This window comes from Oncorhynchus clarkii, chromosome 17 (assembly GCF_045791955.1).
Source record: "Oncorhynchus clarkii lewisi isolate Uvic-CL-2024 chromosome 17, UVic_Ocla_1.0, whole genome shotgun sequence".
Classification (NCBI taxonomy): domain Eukaryota; kingdom Metazoa; phylum Chordata; class Actinopteri; order Salmoniformes; family Salmonidae; genus Oncorhynchus; species Oncorhynchus clarkii.
The window spans coordinates 62,674,086-62,700,354 of NC_092163.1; the positions used below are offsets into that span (position 1 = coordinate 62,674,086).

The following is a 26,269-nucleotide window of genomic DNA, read 5'->3' on the forward strand; positions in this document are numbered from 1 at the left end:
ACAGCCTTACCGCCTATTGCGGACAGTCTGAGCACTGATGGAGGGATTGTGCGTTCCTGGTGTAACTCGGGCAATTGTCATCCTGTACCTGCCATCCTGTACCTGTCCCACAGGTGTGATGTTCAGATGTACCGATCCTGTGCAGGTGTTGTTACACGTGGTCTGCCACTGCGAGGACGATCAGCTGTCCGTCCTGTCTCCATGTAGTGCTGTCTTAGGCGTCTCACAGACATTGTGACATTGCCCTGGCCACAGACATTGCTATTTATTGACCTGGCCACATCTGCATTCCTCATGCCTCCTTGCAGCATGTCTAAGACATGTTCATGCAGATGAGCAGGGACCCTGGGCATCTTTCTTTTGGTGTTTTTCAGAGTCAGTAGAAAGGTCTCTTTAGAGTCATATGTTTTCATAACTGTGACCTTAATTACCTACTGTCTGTAAGCTGTTAGTGTCTTAACGACCGTTCCACAGGTGCATGTTTATTAATTGTTTATGGTTCTTTGAATAAGCATGGGAAACAGTGTTTAAAGTCTTTACAATGAAGATCTGTGAATTTATTTGGATTTTTACGAATTATCTTTGAAAGACAGGGTCCTGAAAAGGGGACGTTTCTTTTTTGCTGAGTTTAAAATAATGATGCATGGTAACATATTTCTAGAGCGTCAGTCTTCTCTTTCTCTCTCTCCTTCTTCTGTCTCTCTGCCTCCCTCTCTGACTTACTCCCTGGTTCCTTTTTACTTATATTTCCATCTGTAAGAAAGCAACAAATATATTAGAAAGGATTGCAGCAACTTAACAAACTACCTCCTCAATGTGACTGGTGCCTCAACCATACCTAGCCACCCTCAACCCTTCACCAAAATGAACATCAGTTGGATACATTTTCGGCAGTCAGGCCGTCTCACCCATCCAGTTGCCCAGGATAGTAGAGAAGATCTTCTTCTTGCTGGCGTCCTCCATCTCAGTGAAGGAGAGGAAGTTAAAGTGGCGTGTGAAACGCTGGGTTATGGGGTTCCTGCCCCCTCCTGGGGGTCCCATAGCGCACGCAAAGTTGATGTCTACCAGGTGTTTAAAAGTGCCTGCAGGACAAAGCAGAGTTCAATGTGGTGGCCTTCACAGAGCCATGGGAGCTAGATGTGCAGACTCAGCTTTGGAGGAAGGGTCTTCACCTATCTGCTTCCTGTCATACCAGCCTCCATGGTCCATCCACTGGCGGAGAAGCTCAATGGGGGGCTGGGCCCCGTAAGTCTCCAGAATGGGCATGTTCAGGTCATCAATGAAGAAGATAAAATACTTCCCCAGGGGAGGCCCAAACACACCCTTACGCCTGACAAATACATGCTTTGGTTAGAGAGGTCAGTATATAAAGGAATGAGAATGCCTTTAGACATTACAGCACAGATCATACAGTACAAAGAGAGATGTTGGTAAAAGGCTTACCTCTTGTCCAGTTTGCTATCAATATAATCCTGTGTCTGGTTGGCTGAAGTGCGAGCAGAGAACATAAGGAAGTGTGTAATGTACTCAGCAGGCATGTTCTTCAGCAGCTTGTCAGACATGGTCAGGGTCTTTCCTGTGCCGGTCGGTCCAATGCACAGCACCTGGTCAACACAGAGCCTCTGACTAAGAACAACTCTACTCACAGAAAGACTCCTCCATTACACTCACAAAAGCTTTCACCAGGAATGATACACTGATAATACACTATTTATGAGTGCCTTATTGGGCGGCACTTACAGGCTTCTTGTTAGACAGCAGCATATCCATCAGGAAGGAAATGCGGACTGTGTCTGGTGTGGGTACGATGATGTCAGAGTAGCTGGTCTCTGGCGTGATGACCACATTCTGGGCAGATTTCATCCAACTGACCCAGTGCACCTACACAACAGGATGTATGTCACTTGTATGGCCCTTTATGTTTCTAAAGGTATTTCCAGAATGTTTGCTTTTCAAATGCTCACCTTCCTCACTCTGTCCTCCTCCTCTTCGTCTCCCATGTTGCTGATTCCTGCATCATCAAGCTGGTAGTCATACACCAGGCCTTCCTCTGGAAAACACAACTCAACCTTCTCCTCTGCCATCTTGGTCCTGAGCCAAGCACTGAAGCGCTGGCAGCTGGGGGCGTCCCCTGTGGCTCCCACACTCCACACCAGAGAGAAGATGAACCAGGGCTCAATCAGCTCCTTTAACCGGTCAAGCTTCTCCTGCAGAAGAGGCCTCTCCCCCTGGCCAAACACACAGTACATGACAGACTAGTCATCAAGAGATGAACATCTCCATCACCTCAGCTGATCACTCATCCCTTTTGTCTCCTGATGGTGGGTATATTGTGTGGGTGTTTGTGGCATGGAGTGGTGTTCACTGACCTCTCGATGGATGAAGGGTTGGAAGAAACAGTCCAGCAGTTTGAGCAGACTGCATGTGAGGTTGCTGTCCATGGAGAAGATTACCTCTTTCACAGACTTCCTTACAAACGTGATGGAATCCTAGAGACACACAGACTCAATTTCCCCTGAGGCCCAACAGAACAAGGCCTGACACAGCCAGACACTCACAACGACTAACTTATGATACAGTTGTAAAGTGGAATAAACATTAGTAAAATGCCTGTTGAGCGGCCCTCTGGGTTACCTGGAGAAACCTGATGAAGAGAGAATTGAGCTGGTCTGTGTAGGGCCTCAGGGGTTCGGGGACCGTCCTCAGCCAGCACTCAGTGAAGGGCATGAGGCCCAGGATGCTAGGCTCCAGGTACACCATCCCACAACGAGACACTGTGGCCGGGGACGCCACAGCCAGGTCCTGCACCTCAAACATCATCGTCTGCACCTGGAGGAGGATACACACATGTATTCTGAATGTGCATAACTGGTATGAGGTGTGGAACAAAATGAGAGAGGGAAAACTGACAGAAGAGATGTAAAGGTTTCTCACGTCTGTGAGCTTGATGATCTCTCCAGAGCTCAGGCAGAGTTTTTTATTGTCATCCAGCACAGTGTTCATGTTCTCGATCCACACAGCGTCCACTGGCCCATCAAACATGTACCACTTCTTCTCCTCGTCCATGGAGGACGACCCCCCACGGATCAGAGAGGACAGGATACCATCCGACCTGAAGGGAGACACACAGAGGGAGAAGAGGCATGAGTGTGTGTGCATGGATGTGTGAGAGTGTTCAGGATATTCAATATGCTATCTACTGTATGTGTGTTTGTAATGTACCAGGTGTTTAAGTGTTTATGTACTGTATGTTCCCAAATCTACATATGGTATGCGATGGTCTGTTATGTGCACATGGAGCAATTACTCACCATTCATGTGTCAACAGGTCAAACTCCCCGTAGAGCTGTCCCATGGTAATGGACTTGGGGTTGAGGACATAGGTCTGTACAGCCTCATAAACACCACCACTCACAGAGACCTGGCCCTGCAGAGCCGTCATCGCTTTCCCTAGGATCTCATAACACTGACACACAATCCAAGCCAATGGCAATATATTACATTCATTTGTAATACCAGAATCATCTTCAAATACATATATCATGTGCTGCTGGTAAAGAGAGGTTTTTGGGGAATGCAGACCTTGGTTTTTCCGGAGCCGGACGGTCCCACCAACATCAGTCCATGCCTCACAACAGTAGTCTCATACAGCTGAATACACTTGGTGATGTATCCTGCATTTACACATGGGAAATTAAACCATGTTAAAAAATATATATTATTTCCCTCCTAATTTATACCTATATTCTAATCTCAATAGCACAGTATCACTAATAAGCAGATATAATGTAGGTTAGACAGTACAAAAACAAGCTGTGTGTCCCCATAGAGTACGAACCATCCACATCCTTGAGGTTCTTCTTGGCACACACATTGCGAATTGACTTCTCCAGGGTGCCGTAGTCGATGGGCTCCTCCCGTATCTTGGGGAAGAGATCGGACACAATGCCGTTGAAAAGCTTGAGGTCATCTTGGAGGAACTTGGGGACGTTGACGTCTCGTATGGCCCGTAGACAGATCAGTTCCTGGAAGTTAGAGGTGGGAGACAGGCCGATTACATCAGGTTATTGATAACCTGGTCAGTGTATTTAGGCATATAAAGTGTTGTTCTAACCTCATTCATATCTTGATTCTCCCTCTTCAAGTTTCCAGCAGCAGAGATCACGGTCTTCACAGCTCTCATACCAAAGTCATAGTGATCCTGCACACATATACATCAGTCAAACTTTATTGTGGAGAAATTACAAGATTATGTTAATAATACTGTTATTGCATCAAATGGTTGTTTTATGCAACAAAATAGGGTTCTTAAAACTGAGGGTTTTAACTTTGAGTGAAGCAACTCATGTATTATGGATTGATTGGTGAATGGAGGGTGAAACTGATCCTAATCTATTTGACTTATATCCATGACCAAATTACATTTTTGATGACAATGATAATACTCTGGAACTATAGCAGGTATGGTGCTAATGGCACATAGAGACTATAGGAGTTGCCTTATAAGTAGTGGATTCATGATGCTTGCCCTGGGTCATGTTCATTAGGCACCAATGGAATCAATTTCCCTTAAACCATGAGTCACTACCTGGATTTATCCAACAAGATATGCAAGTTCTTTGTTTTTGGGGATGGAAATAGTTATTTCACCTATGCTGACCAATGAGAGCATGCTCAGTATCAACAAAATTATTTGTTTCATACTGATGAAAAATGTACTCTGATTAGATTCTTAACAATATGTTAATGTTTATATCATTCCCAATGAAGGATAATTTTATGTTAAGTTAAAAGGCTCAATGAACCAACAGATGGTAATTTACGGTGGGTGCAGCTGGTGCATGGAAGTCAGGCGCAGGAGAGCAGCGATGAGTGAACACGAAGTACTTTACTGAGGCAAATAGTAAGACCAGAACGCAACATCGTCACCATCACCAAATGCCCAAAACAAGTAAGACAGCACACAGTACCACAAACAAAGTACAAAGTACCAGCTGCCACAAAACACAGGTATACATAAAACCTGGCGCTAACCAGCCGGAAACGTGCCTCGACAATAAACAATACCCCACACAGACATGGAGGGAACAGAGGGCTAAATACACAGTAATTATGAGGAGACGTAAACCAGGTGTGCAGGTAAACAAGACAAAACAAATGGAAATGAAAGGTGGCGTGGCGATGGCTAGAAGACCGGTGACGTCGACCGCCGAACGCTGCCCGAACAACTAGAGGGACCGATTTTGGCGCAAGTCGTGACAGTAGTATACTAGTGCAAGGACGTTTTTTCCCCTATAAGTTTGGGTTGGGCCTTCTTTGTTTTCTACATGTGAATTAATGTTTTAAACCTTGTAATTTTCTATTAGGTTGAGAAAAATCTCAAAATGGGGGATTATCGTGGAGAAATTACATGATTATGTTAATAATACTGTTATTGCATCAAATGGTTGTTTTATGCAACAAAATAGGGTTCTTAGAACTCTATTGTGTCTGTGTGAACTGAGAGGAGCTTCTGAGATTTAACTCTAACAACTGATTTATGATGGTCTTGTCCTCTCGGAGCCCGCATTCCATAGAATGTGTTGGTGTTTATGTGCTGGGAGGTACCAGGGTGGAGATGGCTCCGGTATGGATAATGATGAGAGGAACTTTGTTTTGGGGGTCAGACCCTGGTTTCTACACAATGAGAACAGTCTTTATAGCAGATATAGTCTGCTGTAAATTATTAGTATCTTTCATACAAATCCTAACCTTGTGACCCATTCCATACATCTGTTGTTTGTCATGAACATTCAGGGCATGCACTTTGCTATAAAATGCTGTGGCTCAAATCCGCTTGTTGGGCTGTCAACGAATCACCTACGGGTGGGTCGTTGACCAGCTTCATTATTGCAATAATTTATTGATGTTATTAATACATTTTGAATAAAGTAATACCCTGATTGATGACTGACCTTGTCTCTACTCATTATTGATTATAATTTCCACGACAACTTTCACAAAGAAATACAGCACTGTATATAAAGCTTGACCCTCAATAAGGCATGATGCGGGTATGGGTACTGGGGCAAAGATTCTATGTAGACTAGGGTACCACCTGGGAGCTGAGCTGCTCGGAGGACAGTTTGAAGGTGGTGGTGATCTTCTTGGAGAGGACTTTAGCATCGCTGAAGCCAAAGGAGTAGAGAGAGATCTCAGCGATCATAGCATAATCAGGGACCATCATAGCAACAGGACGGAACAGAGCCTTAAGACAAACAGATAGAAAAATAATGTGTTACAGTCACACCTCAGTGCTTTGTTTTTACAATACCCTGCCAGGGATGTGAACTTTGAAACGTTTTTGGGCAATTTTATGTAGCTACCTTTAGGTTATCTGGTAGTTCAGTGCGGCCGGCGTAACCAGGGTTCATGGTGATGAAAACAGCACAAGACGCAACAAGAGGGATCTCTTGCCCCTCAAACACAAATCGCTCCGCCTGAGAGACACAAACACACACACAAACAAACGCACGCACAGACATACAAATCTGTAATATTTTCATGTGTGTATGCACTTTTGACTGTGTACATGTTGTCTATGACTGTGTTTGTGTATGTTTTTGTTCACCCTCTGATGCTGGGCCTTATTGATGGTGGCGATTTGTTGGGCCACCACTGACAGCACCTCCACATCAATGCGGTTAAACTCATCAAAACATGCCCAGGCTCCAGAACTACAGGAGATACAGTAGATCACAGTAGCCCCACAAAACAATTTAAATACATTCAACAGGATATACAATGCATTTGGAAAGTATTCAGACCCCTTCCTTTTTCCCATATTTTGTTCCGTTAGTCTTATTCTAAAATGGATGGATTGTATTTATTGTATTTTTTTCTTCATCATTCTACACACAATAACCCATAATGACAAAGCATAAACAGGTTTTTAGACATTTTTGCAAATGTATTAAAAATAAAAAACAGAAACCTTATTTACATAAGTATTCAGACCCTTTGCTATGAGACTCGAAAGTGAGCTCAGCTGCATCCTGTTTCCATTGATCCATCCTTGAGATGTTTCTACAAATTGTTTGCAGTCCAACTGCGGTAAATTCAATTGATTGGACATGATTTGGAAAGGCACACACCTGTCTATATAAGGTCCCACAGTTGACAGTGCATGTCAGAGCAAAAACCAAACAATGAGGTCGAAGGAACTGTCCGTAGAGCTCCGAGACAGGATTGTGACGAGTCACAGATCTGGGGAAGGGTACCAAAACATTTCTACAGCATTGAAGGTTCCCAATAACACAGTGGCCTCCATCATTCAATTTGTTTTCTAAATTATAGTTTTTTCTCTTTTGTTATTTTTCATTTATTATTATTATTTTACCCCTTTTTCTCCCCAATTTGTAGTTAAAGTCTTGTCCCATCGCTGCATCTCCCGTACAGACTTGGGAGAACACGGATCTGTAGCGATGCCTCTAGCACTGCGATGCAGTGCCTTTGACCGCTGCGCCACCCGGCCTCCATCATTCTTAAATGAAAGAAGTTTGGAAACACCAAGACTCTTCCTACAGCTGGCCGCCCAGCCAAACTGTGCAATCAGGGGCGAAGGGCCTTGGTCGGAGAGGTGAACAAGAACCCGATGGTCACTAACAGAGCTCCAGAGTTCCTCTGTGGAGATGGGATAACCTTCCAGAAAGATAACCATCTCTGCAGCACTCCATCAATCAGGCCTCATGGTAGAGTGGCCAGATGGATGCCACTCCTCAGTAGTAGGCACGACAGTCCGCTTGCAGTTTGCCAAGAGGCACCTAAATGACTCTGACCATGAGAAACAAGATTCTCTGAAGATGGAACTCTTTGGCCTGAATGCCAAACGTCACGTCTGGAAGAAACATGGCCACATCTGTACGGTGAAGCACGGTGGTGGCAGCATCATGCTGTGGGGATGGTTTTCAGCGGCAGGGACTGGGAGACTGGTCAGGATCCAGGGAAAGATGAACGAAGCAAAGAACAGAGAGATCCTCGATAGAAATCTGCTCCAGAGCGCACAGGACCTCAGACTGGGGCGAAGGTTCACCTTCCCACAGGACAATAACCCTAAGCACACAGTGCATGAGTGGCTTCGGGACAAGTCTATGATTGTCCTTGAGTGGCCCAGACAGGGCCCGGACTTGAACCCAATCGAACATCTCTGGAGAAACGTGAAAATAGCTGTGAAGCTGCACCCCCCATCCAACCTGACAGAGCTTGAGAGGATCTGCAGACAAGAAAAAACTCCCCAAATACAGGTGCCAAGACGGTAGCGTTATACCCAAGAAGACTCAAGGCTGTAATCGCTGCCAAAGGTGCTTCAACAATGTACTGAGTAAAGGGTCTGAATATTTATGGAAAAGTAATATTTTAGTGTTTTATTTTTAATAAATGTGCTAAAAATTGCTGTCATCATGGGGTCTTGTGTGTAGATTGATGAGGAAAAAATATAATTTAATTAATTTTAGAATAAGGCTTGTGTTCTTTTGTAGCACATACAATTTATATTTATACCAGTTTGGTGTTTTATATAAGGACTAACCTGGCCAGTCCCTTGAGGAACTTGCCCATGGCGATGAAGTCCAGCTGATCCGAGCAGTTGAAGACTACAGTCTGGATAGCCAGGGCTTTCCCCAAGTCTTTAGTGGTCTCTGTCTTCCCTGTTCCTGCTGGACCCGCAGGGGCCCCTCCGAACTTCAGGTGCAGTGCCCCTGTCAGGGTCAGGTAGCACCTGAGAGGGGGAGGGAGCAAGGGGTGAGACCATAGACTCACAAACCCTAAATCCTTTATCGAACAGCCATGTGCAAGTATATCAGTCCCCAATGTTTTCATCAACTGGTTTTAGCTTGTTGTAGCCTGCCTGCTGCTAGCTTCACTGACAAACACTGGGATGGAATTGTATCTCCTAAGCTATAGATTTTGGGCACTGCACTTATAAACAGTGTGTAGCTTGTCACTTATTTACGATAGTTTAACAGCTTGCTGATAAGTTGTAGACATGTTCCCAGCAGCCAGTCTGTATTTCAGCATGTTTCCAAAGCACCAATTGCTATGTTGTAACATTGGGGGGGGGGCAGATAAATGCACAGCTCAGCCTCAGACTCGATACTGTACAGACTCACGGCAGAGCACGTTCCTTGCTGCTAATTAATTGAGATAAAATAATGTTACTAAAATAGCAAGGTAACTAGCTAGTGTAACAGTATAACTTTAGACCGTCCCCTCGCCCATACCCGGGCGCGAACCAGAGACCCTCTGCACACATCAACAACAGTCACCCACGAAGCATCGCTACCCATCGCTCCACAAAAGCCACAGCCCTTGCAGAGCAAGGGGAACCACTACTTCTCAGAGCAAGTGACGTCACTGATTGAAACGCTATTTAGCGCTCACAACTGCTGACTAGCTAGCCGTTTCTTCTTCGTTACACTCACCCCCTATTTGACGACCTCCTTTTCCGCAGCAACCAGTGATCCGGGTCAACAGCATCAATGTAACAGTATAACTTTAGACCGTCCCCTCGCCCATACCCGGGTGCGAACCAGGGACCCTCTGCACACATCAACAACAGTCACCCACGAAGCATCGCTACCCATCGCTTCACAAAAGCACGGCACTTGCAGAACCACTATTTCAAGGTCCTCAGAGCTAGTCACGTCACCGATTGAAACGCTATTTAGCGCGCACCCCCGCTGACTAGCTAGCCGTTTCACATCCGTTACACTAGCTTGCGTATAGAAGCATCAGTGCATTTTACAGTAACTAGCTAGCTTGCTTATAGAAGGAGAATTGCATTTAGTGTTGCACTAGCTGGTTGGTTAGCTTCCCTATCGTTCATATAAGTCAGTGACTGGCTCAGGCTCAGCTAGCAAGGTAATAATGGACAAGTTTTCATGTACATGATCAAACTTCAGAAATACACTGGACTACTTTGCTAGGTGTAAACCGCTAGACTAAGACATCCTCAAAATTAAACTTGAAAATTAATTAATTACAGATTTCTTGATTTATCTTGATTTATTCTGACTGCTTTTGAGGGCGACGCAGTAGTGACTGTTGATGCTAGGTAACATGCTAAGATTAATGGGAAGAAGTTGCTACCAAGGGCGCAGTCGGCATAGGATGCCCACTAAATAAAGAGGCTTCCAAAAGGTGCCGTGGAGCCCTTGATGACTCGACAACTAGCGCTTGAGGTTGACTCGATTGACTCGTGAACACACATATCGAGTGCTTGAAGTGCTCAAAGTGGTCGGTTTGAGTGACATTCAGCTTTAGATAAACATTGCATCATTGTATCTATCCCATTACGGCGTCTGTGAGAGCATCGCCAGCGCCATTGAGGCCGTCTCCATTTTGAAGTAGTCCATTTTCTACTTCTACTATTTCTATGAGTTGGCAAACAAACTGAAATGGTGCACACTGCCACCCAGTGTGTGTTGTTTGAACACGTTTAAAGCCAAGGTTGGCGATTTACTGCCAACTGCAGTTATGGAATGTTTCATCACAAGTATAATTCATTGGCTGATCCTTCCTGGTCATCTAAATGGAATTGACTACTTCAAAATGGGGAAAGTCCTCAATGGCGCTGCCTATGCTAAAACGGGCTTTTGGGCTCTATAGTCCTCAATCTATCTCTATGGGTGAGACATGCTTTCATAACAAGGGCGGGAGTCATTGAGACCCAAAAGCCAAAGCTTACCGGTCTGTGAGTGGGGTGATGACCAGGCGTCCTGAGTTGCCCAGGTACTCATATCCATAGAGGAACTCTGCGTTCACCGCCCGGATATACAGGTCATTTCGAGCCCAGTAATACCTAGAAACAAATATTAATTAAGGGGAATCTGGAATGTTCACAGATTTTTGCATGTCATCTGCACACAATGGTTCAACCCAAATCGTTAGCTCTCTAAGGTAGAAGTACATCATATGAGCAGCAGGTATATTTTGTTGGGCAGGTCAAACCTGAGCTGGCTGATCCACTCAAAGTCATTGATGCTGGAGACGCCCTCCTCTACCAGCTTGGCTGCCACGTCCTTGGCATGGACCTCTATGACGATGAGGGCAGACAGAACAGCTCTCTGCATCTTAGACAGGCGGCCCCTCACCAGCTGCACCAGGTCTCCCAGCTACACCATAACAAAGGGGAGGACACTGTCAGTCACATATTCTCTTTCACATTCTTCACAATGATATCATAGCCCATTGAAGCAATACTGATGGTCCCAGTTGGTTCAGTAGGTAGATCATGGCGCTTGCAACACCAGGGTTGTGGGTTTGATTCCCACAGAGAAAAAAGTATGGACATTTATGCACTCACTCTACTGTAAGTCCCTCTGGATAAGAGCGTCTACTAAATGACTAAAATGTCAAATGTTTTCCATGCACATCTGAACTTCAGCTACAAATTAGACAGGTTGGTTGTGTTACGGATACAAATCAAATTTATTTATATAGCCCTTCGTACATCAGCTGATATCTCAAAGTGCTGTACAGAAACCCAGCCTAAAACCCCAAACAGCAAGCAATGCAGGTGTAGAAGCACGGTGGCTAGGAAAAACTCCCTAGAAAGGCCAAAACCTAGGAAGAAACCTAGAGAGGAACCAGGCTATGTGGGGTGGCCAGTCCTCTTCTGGCTGTGCCGGGTGGAGATTATAACAGAACATGGCCAAGATGTTCAAATGTTCATAAATGACCAGCATGGTCGAATAATAATAAGGCAGAACAGTTGAAACTGGAGCAGCAGCACAGTCAGGTGGACTGGGGACAGCAAGGAGTCATCATGTCAGGTATTCCTGGGACCGAATAGGACAGGAGAAGTACTCCAGATATAACAAACTGACCCTAGCCCCCCGACACATAAACTACTGCAGCATAAATACTGGAGGCTGAGACAGGAGGGGTCAGGAGACACTGTGGCCCCATCCGAGGACACCCCCAAACAGGGCCAAACAGGAAGGATATAACCCCACCCACTTTGCCAAAGCACAGCCCCCACACCACTAGAGGGATATCTTCAACCACCAACTTACCATCCTGAGACAAGGCTGAGTATAGCCCACAAAGACCTCCGCCACGGCACAACCCAAGGTATCAACAAGTATCCTGTGTGTGTTTCTTTTCTCTCCTTCTCCCCAGAGAAGAGTTGTGTACAGGAGATGAGAATGTGTTGGACTACGTTAGTCGCTTTCGTGAGCGCCTACACCAAGCTTGTGCTCTCGCAAAGGAAGCTCTGTCTTCCTCACAGAGGAGCATGAAAAGACACTATAATAAAGAGGCTGTTTCTCGTCCACTACAGCCAGGTGACCAAGTACTGGTGTTATTACCTGTTCCAGGATCTTCACTGTCAGCTCGTTTCTCTGGTCCTTATTTAATTGAAAAGAAAATAAGTGAAACTGACTATGTGCTTCAAACTCCTGATAGACAACGCCAATCTTGTGTGTAAAAATGATTTCTGTATGTTTTGTAAGGTTGACTTTGTTGTTGTTCTTGTGGGTTATTCATTGAAATACTGTGGTCGCAATCCCTAGGGTTGCTCTTTTAAGGGTGGGTGTGTTACGGATACAAGTATCCTGTGTGTGTATCCAGTGTGTGTTTCTTTTCTCTCCTTCTCCCCTCACAGGTGAAAATCATCACTCCCCAATCAGTCACCAATCATCAATCAGAAGACACACCTCCTCCTGTTTCCTACCCAATCACCGTTCCTTTCCCTTTGTTCAAAAACCCTGTCAGTTGTTTGCTGTGGAGCTCAATCTCTCTGTAAATGCCATGTCTGTAGGTCTCTCTGTTTCACTCTCTCTTTGTGTATTGACCTCTCTTTTGTTTGAGCACCTCCATAGCACTTTGTCTTTGTTATAGCACTTTGTCAATTGTTTTTGGTTATGGTGTTTGTTTGCTGGTGGGAAAAGGGGGAACCAAGACAAGTCGCCCATGGGCATACACTACCCCGTAGGTAAACTTTGTTAAATACACTAGTTAGAACTGGGCGGACCACCCACTATTTTTGGTTAGTTAGTGAGCTGTTAAAGTAGGCTAGTCTAGCTTAGGGGTGTTTTTGAATACTTATTGTTTCTTTCCTTGGGTCCAGCTCAGCCCCTTTTCTTGCTCCCCCCCATTACTGTGTGTTTACTAATAAACCCTGAGTTTGACGGTAGATTTCAGTTGTCGTGGTCATTTCGTTCTCACTTTTACTTTGTCACTATTATAAATTGCATGAGTTATGTTACGGTCTCATTACCATCCCCCCCCCAGCCTGTCGGGCCTAAAGGGATTCGTAACAGCTGTTTAGCAACTGACTTGTGCGCAACTATGGGCCAAATAGACGAGGTTAGTTTAGATTGACAACATGTAAGCTATATTTCCTCTCCAATGTTTATTGAAAACATAAATAAATTTGCACAATAAGCACTTGTTGTGTCAAATACATTGTTAGTTGTTGGTTAGCTAGCTAGCACACTTTAGCAATAGTACTGACATGAAATCAGATATAACACTTAAACAAGACACTTACGATTCCCCACGTGGCAGTTATTCTTGCTAGCAATCTGGCCATCCAAAATCACAAATACACATGGTTTTTGTAACGTTGTCAACCAACCCATCTATAGCCAAGGTCTAGCCAAGCTTTGGGAAAACTTAGGATACACACCTGTGTTTGTAGCTGGGGATAGAGTGGGTCAGTCAGGTCTCCCTGCTCCAGTGCATTTGACACCTCAGTGGTCCAGAAGGTCTGGCAGCCAGCGATCACCACCTGCCCAGGCCATGATAACACCCACTCTGTACGTGGTTGCTAAGGGGAAGGGACAGGAGGGCACACACACATCACAGTTGTCAGTGCGTTTCACAAAGCTTGGGCACTATTTGGAAAATCCAAAAACCTTAGCCCAGTGTAACAGATGACAATCCAGTAAGACAAAATCATGTTTGAACTGTGTAGTGTTCTGTCCACCGGTTGATATATTGGCAGTTGTGTGTGTTCATGGCTGCCAAGGGAAGTCAGGCTTCCCCCGAAAATGGACCAAGAAAAAAACGATCATATCCATGGGTATATACAAAGAAATGTCAATTGAAAAACGATAAAACAAAACGAAGTACAGCTAGTTTGCAGTCTTTCCAGCTTCAGTTTGAAGTGATTGTGTTAGATAGCTTCTCTGAACAGTGTCCTGACGAGTAAGCACATTTTCTATGCCAGGGGAAATCGCGCCTCATTAGCTCAATGTTCTGGCTGTAATATTATCCAAATAAATGTCACTAGAAAACAGCTTAAACAAATGCAAATACTTTGCTTTTATTCTGTCTGCACTTTAAGTTAGCCATAGTTGGCTAGATAGCAAGCAAGGGATAAGAACGCTGCTAGCCAGTATGGCAATGGAACATTTGAAGGTATGACTGGGTCGCGTCCATAGATGCAGAACAAAAAGACTGGTTCACGTCTAAGGCAACAGAACTAATACAACAAACGACCATACAGCCTGGGTAGCAACCCTAGAAAGCCTAACACCCATGCCGATATATCCTCCAAACATCGCCTTTTTGGCCAGTATCACTTAAGTATCTGATGCTGTCTGGCCTAAACATGTATGATATCATTGCCACCTACAGCATTGAATTCGATAGCAAGGGAAGCCAACAAGCATTTGGTCTCCCTTTATAAAAACATTTTAAAATAATAGCCCATCAGCGTTGAGCTAAACTCAGTGAGCTCAACTGTGGTTGGTCCTGGCGAACCAAAAAAAAAAAAAGTGTCAAGGGAAGTCAGTTCGGAATTATCTTCACACCAATCACATCAAAAGCATAACGTAATTGACAGAACTTGAATTGTTGCATCTCATTGTGTCGTTGTCTTCCAATGGCTGGCTAGCTAGCTAGTTAAAATCGTCCCTTTCCTAAATTAGCCATGGATGGAGATAAGGATTTTACTTAATTCTCCATACTGGCCAATGATTACAACGGTGAATCTGATCCAACTATAAATTCATACCTTGTGCCCCTGTCCTGAGAGGATGGGAGTTCAATATGTAGCTAGATGTAATATTAACTAGCTGGCTCATTGTTGCCCATTAAAGGAAGTTAGGTTAGCGAGCAAGCATTTTAGCCAGGTAGCCTAGGACAACAAATGTAAAGCGTTTACTGTATGACAGTCATAGACCATTTGGGCAACATGAAAGACAGGAGAATGGCATTGGCATTTCTCTACAAGTACGGCGAGTCTACATGTTTTTCTACTTGCACACACATACACACGCACAAATCAGTAACATGGACAGCCACACACATTTAGATTACGTTGATTGGTCTAAATTGTTTTTGATATCTTTAAGTTGTCACTGTATTAGAACAAGCGTAGGTGATTTGATGATATTGAAATGTTGAAATGGTGCTTGAATAGAGGAGGCATCTCCTGTTTTCTTTGTGACTTGCGGTAACTCTGTGGTTCTAAATCAGTAGTTGTTTACAAGTTCGAAAATGTACAAAACATTAACTTGCTTGCCCATGCTGTAGGTCATGTAACTGTTACATTCAAATATCCTTTGTGGACTTCACCAGACAGATGTTGCTCTCCGGTTTTGTGATGAAACGACCATGTGGTTGAATTTATTCTGCCACTGTGTGACTGTTGTCTTATTGTCTGGGCCTTAGACCTATATATCACGGTGGCATATGAACTAACAGGTTATAGAGCAAACAACCCAATTATCACAACACATAGGTTGTAATATGGCTTTTTTCCCCCTGGCTTGGCTTCCCCAAAAATTTGACCCATGCACTGCTACTGTAGATTTGGTAAGGGGCTGACCTGTGGATAGACCTTCAGCGAGCGTTCAATGTTGTCCCTCAGACAGGCCTTCATAGACTTCTCCACCTCTCTCAGCCAGTCCTCCACATTCCCAGAGGGCCACACTGGCAGGCAGAGCTTGACCTCCTCCCCCTCCCCAGAGTACATATGAGTGATCTGCAGGTCTGACTGGAACTTAAGCTGTGGGACACAGAGAAGGAGAAGAGATAGAAAGTTAACTTGAGAAAAGGAATATATGAAAAGGGGCTCAGGGGGATAGAGAAAGACAGACTAACCCGTGCAATGTTCTCAAAGCATTTGCGCAGATGAGGCTGTACTGCTGTGGGATCCTTGGTCTGGGAGAGAATCTCCAGGAGCTCGTCGTCAGACAGGAAATAGAACCTGCAAAGGCAAAAGTTCTCTGTTGCCATTTCTGAGAAAGATCAATTCAAAGCTGTTTCTAATGGTATTAATCAACAACTATCAAATTCATCTGTAATACTGAATCTAAATAAACAGTCACATTGGTTAGAGCTGAAACACAGTCAATAGTGACAGCATACCTGGGGAAGGAGCCACGCTTGGTCTCTAGGTAGTCGCTCAGACCCTTCTGCACCAGCTCCAACAGCTTATTACAATCCCTCAGACTGTCCAACAGACGGGGGTCCGGGCACAGGTCAATCACCTAGACACACATGCACGTATGCACACACACACTACACATTTAGTTTACACTCAGTATCAACACTAAACCTTATTGAAGTCAATCTAAGCATGATGTGGGTTGTTGTTGTATTGTGTTGTGATTACAGTATCTCACCTGTTTGTTGTCATAGGCGCTCTTCATCACTTTCCTCCAGGTGCGCTCCATGGTCTGGTACCTCTTTCCCTCTACAGGCAACTGGCGGTTGATGTCGTCAGAGCTGAAGATAGGCTCCAGGTAAAGCCAAGAGCGCTGGCAGGTCAGCCACTCTTCCAGCACATCCTGCAAGCACCAGCAGAGGGCAGTCACACAACATTAATGAGGCTTTGAAACATCTCATGAATAATGAACAACATCTACTACAGGGATTTTAAAATGGTGAGAATGGGCCAATCAGCCTTTTAAGGCTCTCCATTCACCTAGTTGGACACTTTCAATGTTACTTTAGCCTCTTTTTCCTTCCAATGACACCCAGACAGACTTATGTATCTTTCTGCTGTACCTGAGTCATCCTGAGCTTGCTCTCCCACGTGCTGATGCGTTCCTCAAAGGGTTTCTTGTAGGGGGAGAAAGACATGCTCTGGGTCATGACGATGTGGTCATCCAGCAGCTGTGATGCCTCATCTGGGCTCTTCAGGATGTAAGTGCCCGTCTCCTTGTAGGGCAACACCTCGAAGGCCACCGTCGACCACTCATGCTCCATCTTATCCAGAGCCTGAATGGGGAGAGGGAGGACAGGGACACATTCAGTTCAGCCCAAAATTAGGATATTAGATAACTGTGTCCGTCAGCGCTATTGGCTGTAACGGATATTAGCCACTTTATTACTGCACGCAGTTATCCAGTACCTGTTCGATGGCGTACTCCTTCCCTGCCACCTCGGCCACCCGTGCTATCTCATCCACATGGTCCTGCAGGCCTAGCTCCAGGCAACGGGAGAAAGTGAGGTTGGCCTTGGGCTTGACATTCATGTGGATGCGGTCTGACAGCAGCTGCCAGTGTCTGCCCCTCATCCCAGGATTCCTCAGGCCCTGGATCAGAGGGATGTAGGGACGGAAGTCATCTATCTTCCCCCGGATGTCAGCAGCCACCTCCTGACATGCTGGTGTGTGTGTAGGTAAGTAGGGAGGGAGAGAGAGAAGGAAAGAGGTAGAGAGACAGATCTTTTCCCCCTTGCCACTCATTGATTCTTGCTTTTGGGAGGTTTAGGCCATGTTAAGCACTTTGTATACAAATCAGATTTGATTACTTGATAAAGCGTCACTCACCGACAGTGGTGTAAAGTACTTAAGTAGTACTTTAAAGTATTTTTACTTAAGTCATTGTTGGGGGTATCTGTACTTTACTTTACTATTTATGGCAACTTTTACTTTACTACATTCCTAATGAAAATAATGTACTTTTTTTTTTTACTCCATACATTTTCCCTGACACCCAAAAGTGCTTGTTACATTTTGACAGGAAAATGGTCCAATTCACACACTTGTCAAGAGATCATCCCTACTGCCTAAATTATTTGTGTTGGAGTGTGCCCTTGGCTATCCGTCAATAAAAAATGGTGCCGTCTGGTTTGCTTAATATAAGGAACTTGAAATGATTTATACTTATACTATTGATACTTAAGTATATTTAAAACCAAATACTTTTAGACTTTTACTCAAGTAGTATTTTTACTTGATTCATTTACGATTAAGGTATCTTTACTTTTACTCAAGTATGACGAACGAGTACTTTATCTACCACTGCTCACCGGGGATGTCCTTGAACATTTTGACACACTTGTGCATAGTCTTGAAGGCGTCTGTGACGTTGCGCTCCAGCTGCTCGGGGTCAATGATGGAAAGGGGATCATTGTGCCAGCTCTCGTGCCACCGCAGCCAGTCTGACGTGGTGGTCCACAGGTCTCTGAATGGCTGGAAGTCCCTGATCAGCTTCTGCAGACGGTCGTACTGCAACACAGACACAGCAGCCAGTCAGTCTTTGTTTTTACATGTTGGTTGATTGCTCAACAACAGCATAGTCTACATCAACTCAAGTAGAAGCCATTGGGGAGGCAGATCGAGTCAATAACGCCACACTCACGTTGGTGATAGGGATGCCAAACAGACGGTCCCGGTTGTTGTATGTCTGGGCCATGGTCTGGGACTCCTTTAGCTGCTTGCCCACACGTCGTACCTCGTTGGCCACCTCGTGGGCTCGGCTGATGTCCGTGTACCCAGAAAAGCCAGCCACCACCATCTGCACCAACATATGCAGAGGCAGGCAACAGAAAAGGGTAATTTTTTTTCAAAGGCTGGGGATTTGAAAGCATGGCTCACCTGTAGAGAGTCCAGGCGCTCCTGGAAGTTGTTCTGGTCAGCCTGCTGGATCTTGTTGAAGCGTTCTTCATCCTCAACATGCTGGGACGACACCATCTCCATCTGGGTCACAATCTTATGTGGCCACCCAATGGCTGTCCACCTGCACAGCAAAAGGGACAGACACCCGCACTCTCACTTTCAGCATTCACGCAAACCTATTATTTACTTCCTACACTCCTAGTTTGACCTCTCGTTCTCCCGGGGAGTCAGGGTAGCCTAGTGGTTAGAGCGTTGGACTAGTAACCGAACCCCCGAGCTGACAAGGTGCAAATCTGTCGTTCTGCCCCTGAACAGGCAGTTAACCCACTGTTCCTAGGACGTCATTGAAAATAAGAATTTGTTCTTAACTGACTTGCCTAGTTAAATAAAGGTACAATTAAAAAAAAACTCCAATACAAAATCAGTACGTCAATCTTTCAAAGTGTTGTAACAGTCAGCCTTACTTTCCATTGAAGTCCTCATTTGACAGGGTGTAGAAGAACTCATCGATCAACTCGTAGTCTGACATGGCTTTGGATAGGAGCTCCTGAGGAAAGTGGCACACAAAATGAGAACTCTCTAATCAAGAGGATGATCTTTACAGTACCAAAAATGATGTATTCTATTCTCTGCAAGTTTGTATCATTTATTCTCTGTACCTCATGGGCCTTGAGCTGATCTGAGATCTGCTTCATCCATTCACGTTGGTCGGTCAGCTCCTCAATGCTGTTCGGCTTCTCATGCAGCTTCCTGCTGACAGCCTTACACTCTTCACATGCCTGGAAACAAACAAAACACACAGTACAGACTGGTATGAATACTAACAAACATATCTGCACTTAACGTCACATGCAATGCCTACTAAACAACATTGACACAACATGTACATCCTCAAGTATGATATTCCTGTACTTTGCTACACAAATCTATTGAAAAGTCTTGAGACTTACGTCCTCCACTTGCTTGCGGAGCTTGAGGGCAAGCCGGTCGAGCACGGCGTTAGCCAGGGCTCTGCGTTTCTTGGACAGGCTCTGGCGGACACTCTCCACACTGACGGTAAAGGGGCCGATGACGATGGAGGATGGGAAGGAGTGGTCTAGACACTCCTTCTCCTTTAGGTGCTGTACCACCTCCCTCTTCACCTCCTGGGGAGTCTGCTCCTCCTGGCTGTGGGCCCTGGGACACATACACACAGACTTAGTTACAGACACAAGTGCTACAACTACAAGTTCTACTGAGACAGGTCTTACTTAAGGAAGGTCTCTATGTCTGAGTTGTGCAGCTCTAGGTATCTCTCATACTCGCGGGCGTAGGCCCGGAGTGGGATGGCAGCCTGACGCAGGGCGGCACGGACCCTCTCCCTCAGCTCTGCCACCGCAGGCTCCCACAGACCCACTGACTCCAACAGAGGAGTGCCACTGATGAACATCTTCTGCATCACAAACTGAGAGACACAGAAAGCCACCATCATATACAGCAGAAGTGTGAAACAAATAAATTCTAACTTCATTACTGTAATTTAAATAAATTGTCAAAATGATGGAATGCATGGTGTCTTGTCTTGCCTTATCCAGCTGAGGCACATTGTGGGTGGAAAGGATCCCCTTATCAAACAGGGTAATGATGGAAGTCTCAAAATTCTCCAGAGGAGTGCTGTAGTGGACCCCAGTCACATCCAGAACCAGATCTACCAAGAACAGCGGATTCTTCTTCGGCCTGTGGAGATACATAGGAGTGCATAACTAAAATGCTGATCACACCGCTCGCATTGTGTGCGCAAGCGTTGCAAAATAAATGTACACATGTTGTTCAATCATTTAATCTAAACTGCTCGCTCTCGTCAACGAGCGTCTGCGTAGCCAGGCGGTAAAATAGAACTTGGCTAAATGTCCATGAATGTTTCATGTGTTTCGACCTGTCCCCAAATTAATATAATAATAAATATCAGAGTTCGTTTTGATATTTCAACCTGCGTATCTGGAGCGCGTTTGTTGTGGATGCCCATAGCCACAATAGCTGCCATGTGAACCAAACAAACAGACTTTCTAGTTTAGCTAACCAAACCATCAGTCCTAGCTTGCTACTATGGAAATCAAATTCAACAATGACAATGTTTTCAATTCGAATATTACAGTGGGGCAAAAAAGTATTTAGTCAGCCACCAATTGTGCAAGTTCTCCCACTTAAAAAGATGAGAGAGAGGCCTGTAATTTTCATCATAGGTACACTTCAACTATGACAGACAAAATGAGAAAAAAAATCCAGAAAATCCCATTGTAGGATGTTTAATGAATTTATTTGCAAATTATGGTGAAAAATAAGTATTTGGTCACCTACAAACAAGCAAGATTTCTGGCTCTCACAGACCTGTAACTTCTTCTTTAAGAGGCTCCTCTGTCCTCCACTCGTTACCTGTATTAATGGCACCTGTTTGAACTTGTTATCAGTATAAAAGACACTTGTCCACAACCTCAAACAGTCACACTCCAAACTCCACTATAGCCAAGACCAAAGAGCTGTCAAAGGACACCAGAAACAAAATTGTACCTGCACCAGGCTGGGAAGACTGAATCTGCAATAGGTAAGCAGCTTGGTTTGAAGAAATCAACTGTGGGAGCAATTATTAGGAAATGGAAGACATACAAGACCACTGATAATCTCCCTCGATCTGGGGCTCCACGCAAGATCTCACCCCGTGGGGTCAAAATGATCACAAGAACGGTGAGCAAAAATCCCAGAACCACACAGGGGGACCTAGTGAATGACCTACAGAGAGCTGGGACCAAAGTAACAAAGCCTACCATCGGTAACCCACTACGCCGCCAGGGACTCAAATCCTGCAGTGCCAGACGTGTCCCCCTGCTTAAGCCAGTACATGTCCAGGCCCGTCTGAAGTTTGCTAGAGAGCATTTGGATGATCCAGAAGAAGATTGGGAGAATGTCATATGGTCAGATGAAACCAAAATATAACTTTTTGGTAAAAACTCAACTCGTCGTGTTTGGAGGACATGCTGAGTTGCATCCACAGAACACCATACCTACTGTGAAGCATGGGGGTGGAAACATCACCAGGACGACTGATCCCTGTAAAGGAAAGAATGAATGGGGCCATGTATCGTGAGATTTTGAGTGAAAACCTCCTTCCATCAGCAAGGGCATTGAAGATGAAACGTGGCTGGGTCTTTCAGCATGACAATGATCCCAAACACACTGCCCGGGCAACGAAGGAGTGGCTTCGTAAGAAACATTTCAAGGTCCTGGAGTGGCCTAGCCAGTCTCCAGATCTCAACCCCATAGACAATCTTTGGAGGGAGTTGAAAGTCTGTGTTGCCCAGGAACAGCCCCAAAACATCACTGCTCTAGAGGAGATCTGCATGGAGGAATGGGCCAAAATACCAGCAACAGTGTGTGAAAACCTTGTGAAGACTTTTGACATTGTGAAAACATTTGACCTCTGTCATTGCCAACAAAGGGTATATAACAAAGTATTAACCATAATTTGCAAATAAATTCATTAAAAATCCTACAATGTGATTTTCTGGATTTTTTTTCTCATTTTGTCTGTCATAGTTGAAGTGTACCTATGATAAATTACAGGCCTCTCTCATATTTTTAAGTGGGAGAACTTGCACAATTGCTGGCTGACTAAATACTTTTTTGCCCCACTGTATAAACGAGTCACCCAACAATGTTTGTCATTATACCCTGATGAAGACAGCTTGTCTGTCAAAACATTGGACATAAAATATTTTTGCATCTAAGCTCCTAGAGTGTGCGGCTCTCCTTTATTTAAAAAAAATCTGAAGTAGCCAAAAAAGCCACAAGATATCATGTGATAAAAACTAAACTCAGCAAAAAAAAAGAAACGTCCCCTTTTCAGGATCCTGTCTTTCAAAGATAATTCGTAAAAATCCAAATAACTTCACAGATCTTCATTGCAAAGGGTTTAAATACTGTTTCCCATGTTTGTTCACTGAACCGTAAACAATTCATGAACATGCACCTGTGGGACGGTCGTTAAGACACTAACAGCTTACAGACGGTAAGCAATTAAGGTCACAGTTATGAAAACTTAGGACACTAAAGAGGCCTTTCTACTGACAGTGAAAAACACAAAAAGAAAGATACCCAGGGTCCCTGCTCATCTGCGTGAACGTGACTTAGGCATGCTGCGAGGAGGCATGAGGAATGCAGATGTGGCCAGAACAATAAATTGCATGGTCCGTACTGTGAGACGTCTAGGACAGCGCTACAGGGAGACAGGACGGACAGCTGATCGTCCTTGTAGTGGCAGACCATGTGTAACACCTGCACAGGACCGGTACATCTGAACATCACACCTGCGGGACAGGTACAGGATGGCAACAACAACTGGAACATCAGGAACCAGGAATCCCTCCATCAGTGCTCAGACTGTCCGCAATAGGCTGAGAGAGGCTGGACTAAGGGCTTGTAGGCCTGTTGTAAGGCAGGTCCTCACCAGACATCAACGGCAACAATGTCGCCTATGGGCACAAACCCACCGTCGCAGGACCAGACAGGACTGTCAAAAAGTGCTCTTAATTGACGAGTCGCGGTTTTGTTTCACCAGAGGTGATGGTCAGATTCATATTTATCGTCGAAGGAATGAGTGTTGCACCGAGGCCTGTACTCTGGAGTGGGATCGATTTGGAGGTGGAGGGTCATGGTCTGGGGCGGTGTGTCACAGCATCATCAGAATGACCTTGTTGTCATTGCAGGCAATCTCAACGCTGTGCGTTACAGGGAAGACATCCTTCTACCTCATGTGGTACCCTTCCTGCGGGCTCATCCTGATATGACCCTCCAGCATGACAATGCTACCAGCCATACTGCTCGTTCTGTGCTTGATTTCCTGCAAGACAGGAATGTCAGTGTTCTGCCATGGCCAGCGAAGAGCCCAGATCTCAATCCCATTGAGCGCGTCTGGAACCTGTTGAATCGGAGGGTGAGGGCTAGGGCCATTCCCCCCAGAAATGTCCGGGAACTTTTTTTTAAACATTTATTTATTTTTATTTCACCTTTATTTAACCAGGTAGGCAAGTTGATAACAAGTTCTCATTTACAACTGCGACCTAGTCAAGATGAGGCAAAACAGTGCGACACAAACAACACAGAGTTACACATGGAATAAACAAACATACAGTCAATAACACAATATAAAAGTCTATATACAGTGTGTGTAAATGTAGTAAGATTAGGGCGGTAAGGCAATAAATAGGCCACAGTGCGAAATAATTACATTTTAGCAATTAAACACTGGAGTGATAGATGTGCAAAAGATGAATGTGCAAGTAGAGATACTGCGGTGGAAAGGAGCAGAAAATAAATAACAATATGGGGGGGATGAGGTAATTGGGTGGGCTATTTACAGATGGGCTATGTACAGGTGCAATGATCGGTAAGCTGCTCTGACAGCTGATGCTTAAAGCTAGTGAGGGAGATATAAGACTCCAGATTCAGTGACTTTTTTCAATTCGTTCCAGTCATTGGCAGCAGAGAACTGGAAGGAAAGGCGGCCAAAAAAGGAGTTGGCTTTGGGGATGACCAGTGAAATATACCTGGTGGAGCGCGTGCTACGAGGGTGTTTGGTAGCATGAGTGAAGGAGCCTTTGTTGCGAAATAGGAAGCCGATTCTAGATTGAATTTTTGGATTGGAGATGCTTAATGTGAGTCTGGAAGGAGAGTTTACAGTCTAACCAGACACCTAGGTATTTGTAGTTGTCCACATATTCACACATAAGTCAGAACCGTCCAGAGTAGTGATGCTAGAAGTGCGGGCGGGTGTGGGCAGCGATCGGTTGAAGAGCATGCATTTAGTTTTACTTGCATGTAAGAGCAGTTGGAGGCCACGGAAGGAGTGTTGTATGGCATTGAAGCTCGCCTGGAGGTTTGTTAACACAGTGTCCAAAGAAGGGACAAAAGTATACAGAATGGTGTCGTCTGCATAGATGTGGATCAGAGAATCACCAGCAGCAAGAGCGATATCATTGATGTACACAGAGAAAGGAGTCGGCCCTGTGGCACCCCCATAGAGACTGTCAGAGGTCCGCACAACAGGCCATCTGATTTGACACACTGAACTCTATCTGAGAAGTAGTTGGTGAACCAGGCGAGGCAGTCATTTGAGAAACCAAGGCTGTTGAGTCTGCCAATAAGATTGCGGTGATTGACAGAGTCGAAAGCCTTGGCAAGGTCGATGAAGACGGCTGCACAGTATTGTCTCTTATCGATGGCGGTTATGATATCGTTTAGGACCTTGAGTGTGGCTGAGGTACAACCATGACCAGCTCTGAAACCAGATTGCATAGGGGAGTAGGTACGGTGGGATTCAAAATGGTCGGTGATCTGTTTGTTAACTTGGCTCTCGAAGACTTTAGAAAGGCAGGGTAGGATAGATATAGGTCTGTAACAGTTTGGGTCTAGAGTGTCTCCCCCTTTGAAGAGGGGGATGACCACGCAGCTTGCCAATCTTTAGGGATCTCAGACGATACGAAAGAGAGGTTGAACAGGCTAGTAATAGGGGTTGCAACAATTGAGGTGGATCATTTTAGATGAGATGCCTTGGTGGAAGAGTGGGGTGACATCTCACAGCAAGAACTGGCAAATTTGGTGCAGTCCATGAGGAGGAGATGCACTGCAGTACTTAATGCAGCTGGTGGCCACACCAGATACTGACTGTTACTTTTGACCCCCCCCCCCCTTTGTTTAGGGACACATTATTCAATTTCTGTTAGTCACATGTCTGTGGAACTTGTTCAGTTTATGTCTCAGTTGATGAATCATGTTATGTTCATACAAATATTTACACATGTTAAGTTTTCTGAAAATAAACGCAGTTGACAGTGAAAGGACATTTCTTTTTTTTGCTGAGTTTATAATTTTTTTTTAAAGTTACCCGAATCTGGTAGTTTACTTGTAAACTTCTAAAGTTACCAGTAATATCCCCTCACTTCGCAACCCTATGAGGGAGACAAAGAAAGAGAATAGAGAGTAGTTGGAAAGAGAGAGAGAGCAATAGAGACAGAGTGGTGATGTGATCTCACTTGTAGGGGCTGTTAATGAGGTTGGAGCCCCAGATCAGGTCCTGTGGGCAGTGGAGAACACTGTGGCAGGCATCCAGCAGCAGCTGAGCCAGGCTGACCAGGGAGTCCTGCACCAGGAAGCGCAGTGAGTCCTGCAGGCTGTAGCGCACCAGGGCCATGAGGCTGCACAGCTTGGACATCCTGTATACCTCCCAGCGGGACTCCGTCAGACTAAACCAGCCAGGGCCCACATCTCTCAGGCTGGTGTGGATGCCCTTGCACAGGGTGGTCACCCATGAGTCCCGCAGGAACAGCTGCACCTAAGGGGCCACGAGGGACCAGGGATGGGTTAGCTTTTGCTGCTAGTAACTGTCACAACAATTAGAAT

The 26,269-nt window shown here is 45.0% G+C and overlaps 1 protein-coding gene and 1 pseudogene across 1 annotated transcript in view; one reads left to right on the forward strand and one right to left on the reverse strand.

Moving 5' to 3' along the window:
- Positions 1 to 26,269, reverse strand: part of LOC139369474 (dynein, axonemal, heavy chain 1) — a 63,920-nt gene that overhangs the window by 33,073 nt on the left and 4,578 nt on the right. Inside the window, exons 10-43 of the mRNA XM_071108731.1 lie at positions 25,903 to 26,201; positions 20,404 to 20,554; positions 20,089 to 20,282; positions 19,789 to 20,014; positions 19,498 to 19,617; positions 19,303 to 19,385; positions 18,818 to 18,959; positions 18,582 to 18,737; positions 18,250 to 18,448; positions 17,348 to 17,601; positions 17,002 to 17,214; positions 16,617 to 16,781; positions 16,360 to 16,481; positions 16,093 to 16,198; positions 15,818 to 15,997; positions 13,670 to 13,810; positions 10,987 to 11,150; positions 10,724 to 10,837; positions 8,567 to 8,755; positions 6,611 to 6,716; positions 6,366 to 6,479; positions 6,098 to 6,247; positions 4,115 to 4,201; positions 3,839 to 4,025; positions 3,583 to 3,674; positions 3,312 to 3,466; positions 2,935 to 3,112; positions 2,635 to 2,829; positions 2,370 to 2,489; positions 1,965 to 2,228; positions 1,741 to 1,881; positions 1,444 to 1,604; positions 1,173 to 1,330; positions 909 to 1,082 (exon numbers count right to left, since the gene is read on the reverse strand). Coding sequence (XP_070964832.1) covers positions 909 to 1,082; positions 1,173 to 1,330; positions 1,444 to 1,604; positions 1,741 to 1,881; positions 1,965 to 2,228; positions 2,370 to 2,489; positions 2,635 to 2,829; positions 2,935 to 3,112; positions 3,312 to 3,466; positions 3,583 to 3,674; positions 3,839 to 4,025; positions 4,115 to 4,201; positions 6,098 to 6,247; positions 6,366 to 6,479; positions 6,611 to 6,716; positions 8,567 to 8,755; positions 10,724 to 10,837; positions 10,987 to 11,150; positions 13,670 to 13,810; positions 15,818 to 15,997; positions 16,093 to 16,198; positions 16,360 to 16,481; positions 16,617 to 16,781; positions 17,002 to 17,214; positions 17,348 to 17,601; positions 18,250 to 18,448; positions 18,582 to 18,737; positions 18,818 to 18,959; positions 19,303 to 19,385; positions 19,498 to 19,617; positions 19,789 to 20,014; positions 20,089 to 20,282; positions 20,404 to 20,554; positions 25,903 to 26,201 — 5,500 coding nt within the window. The remainder of the gene's footprint in view (positions 1 to 908; positions 1,083 to 1,172; positions 1,331 to 1,443; positions 1,605 to 1,740; positions 1,882 to 1,964; positions 2,229 to 2,369; positions 2,490 to 2,634; positions 2,830 to 2,934; positions 3,113 to 3,311; positions 3,467 to 3,582; positions 3,675 to 3,838; positions 4,026 to 4,114; positions 4,202 to 6,097; positions 6,248 to 6,365; positions 6,480 to 6,610; positions 6,717 to 8,566; positions 8,756 to 10,723; positions 10,838 to 10,986; positions 11,151 to 13,669; positions 13,811 to 15,817; positions 15,998 to 16,092; positions 16,199 to 16,359; positions 16,482 to 16,616; positions 16,782 to 17,001; positions 17,215 to 17,347; positions 17,602 to 18,249; positions 18,449 to 18,581; positions 18,738 to 18,817; positions 18,960 to 19,302; positions 19,386 to 19,497; positions 19,618 to 19,788; positions 20,015 to 20,088; positions 20,283 to 20,403; positions 20,555 to 25,902; positions 26,202 to 26,269) is intronic.
- Positions 22,836 to 23,658, forward strand: LOC139369991 (uncharacterized; annotated as a pseudogene).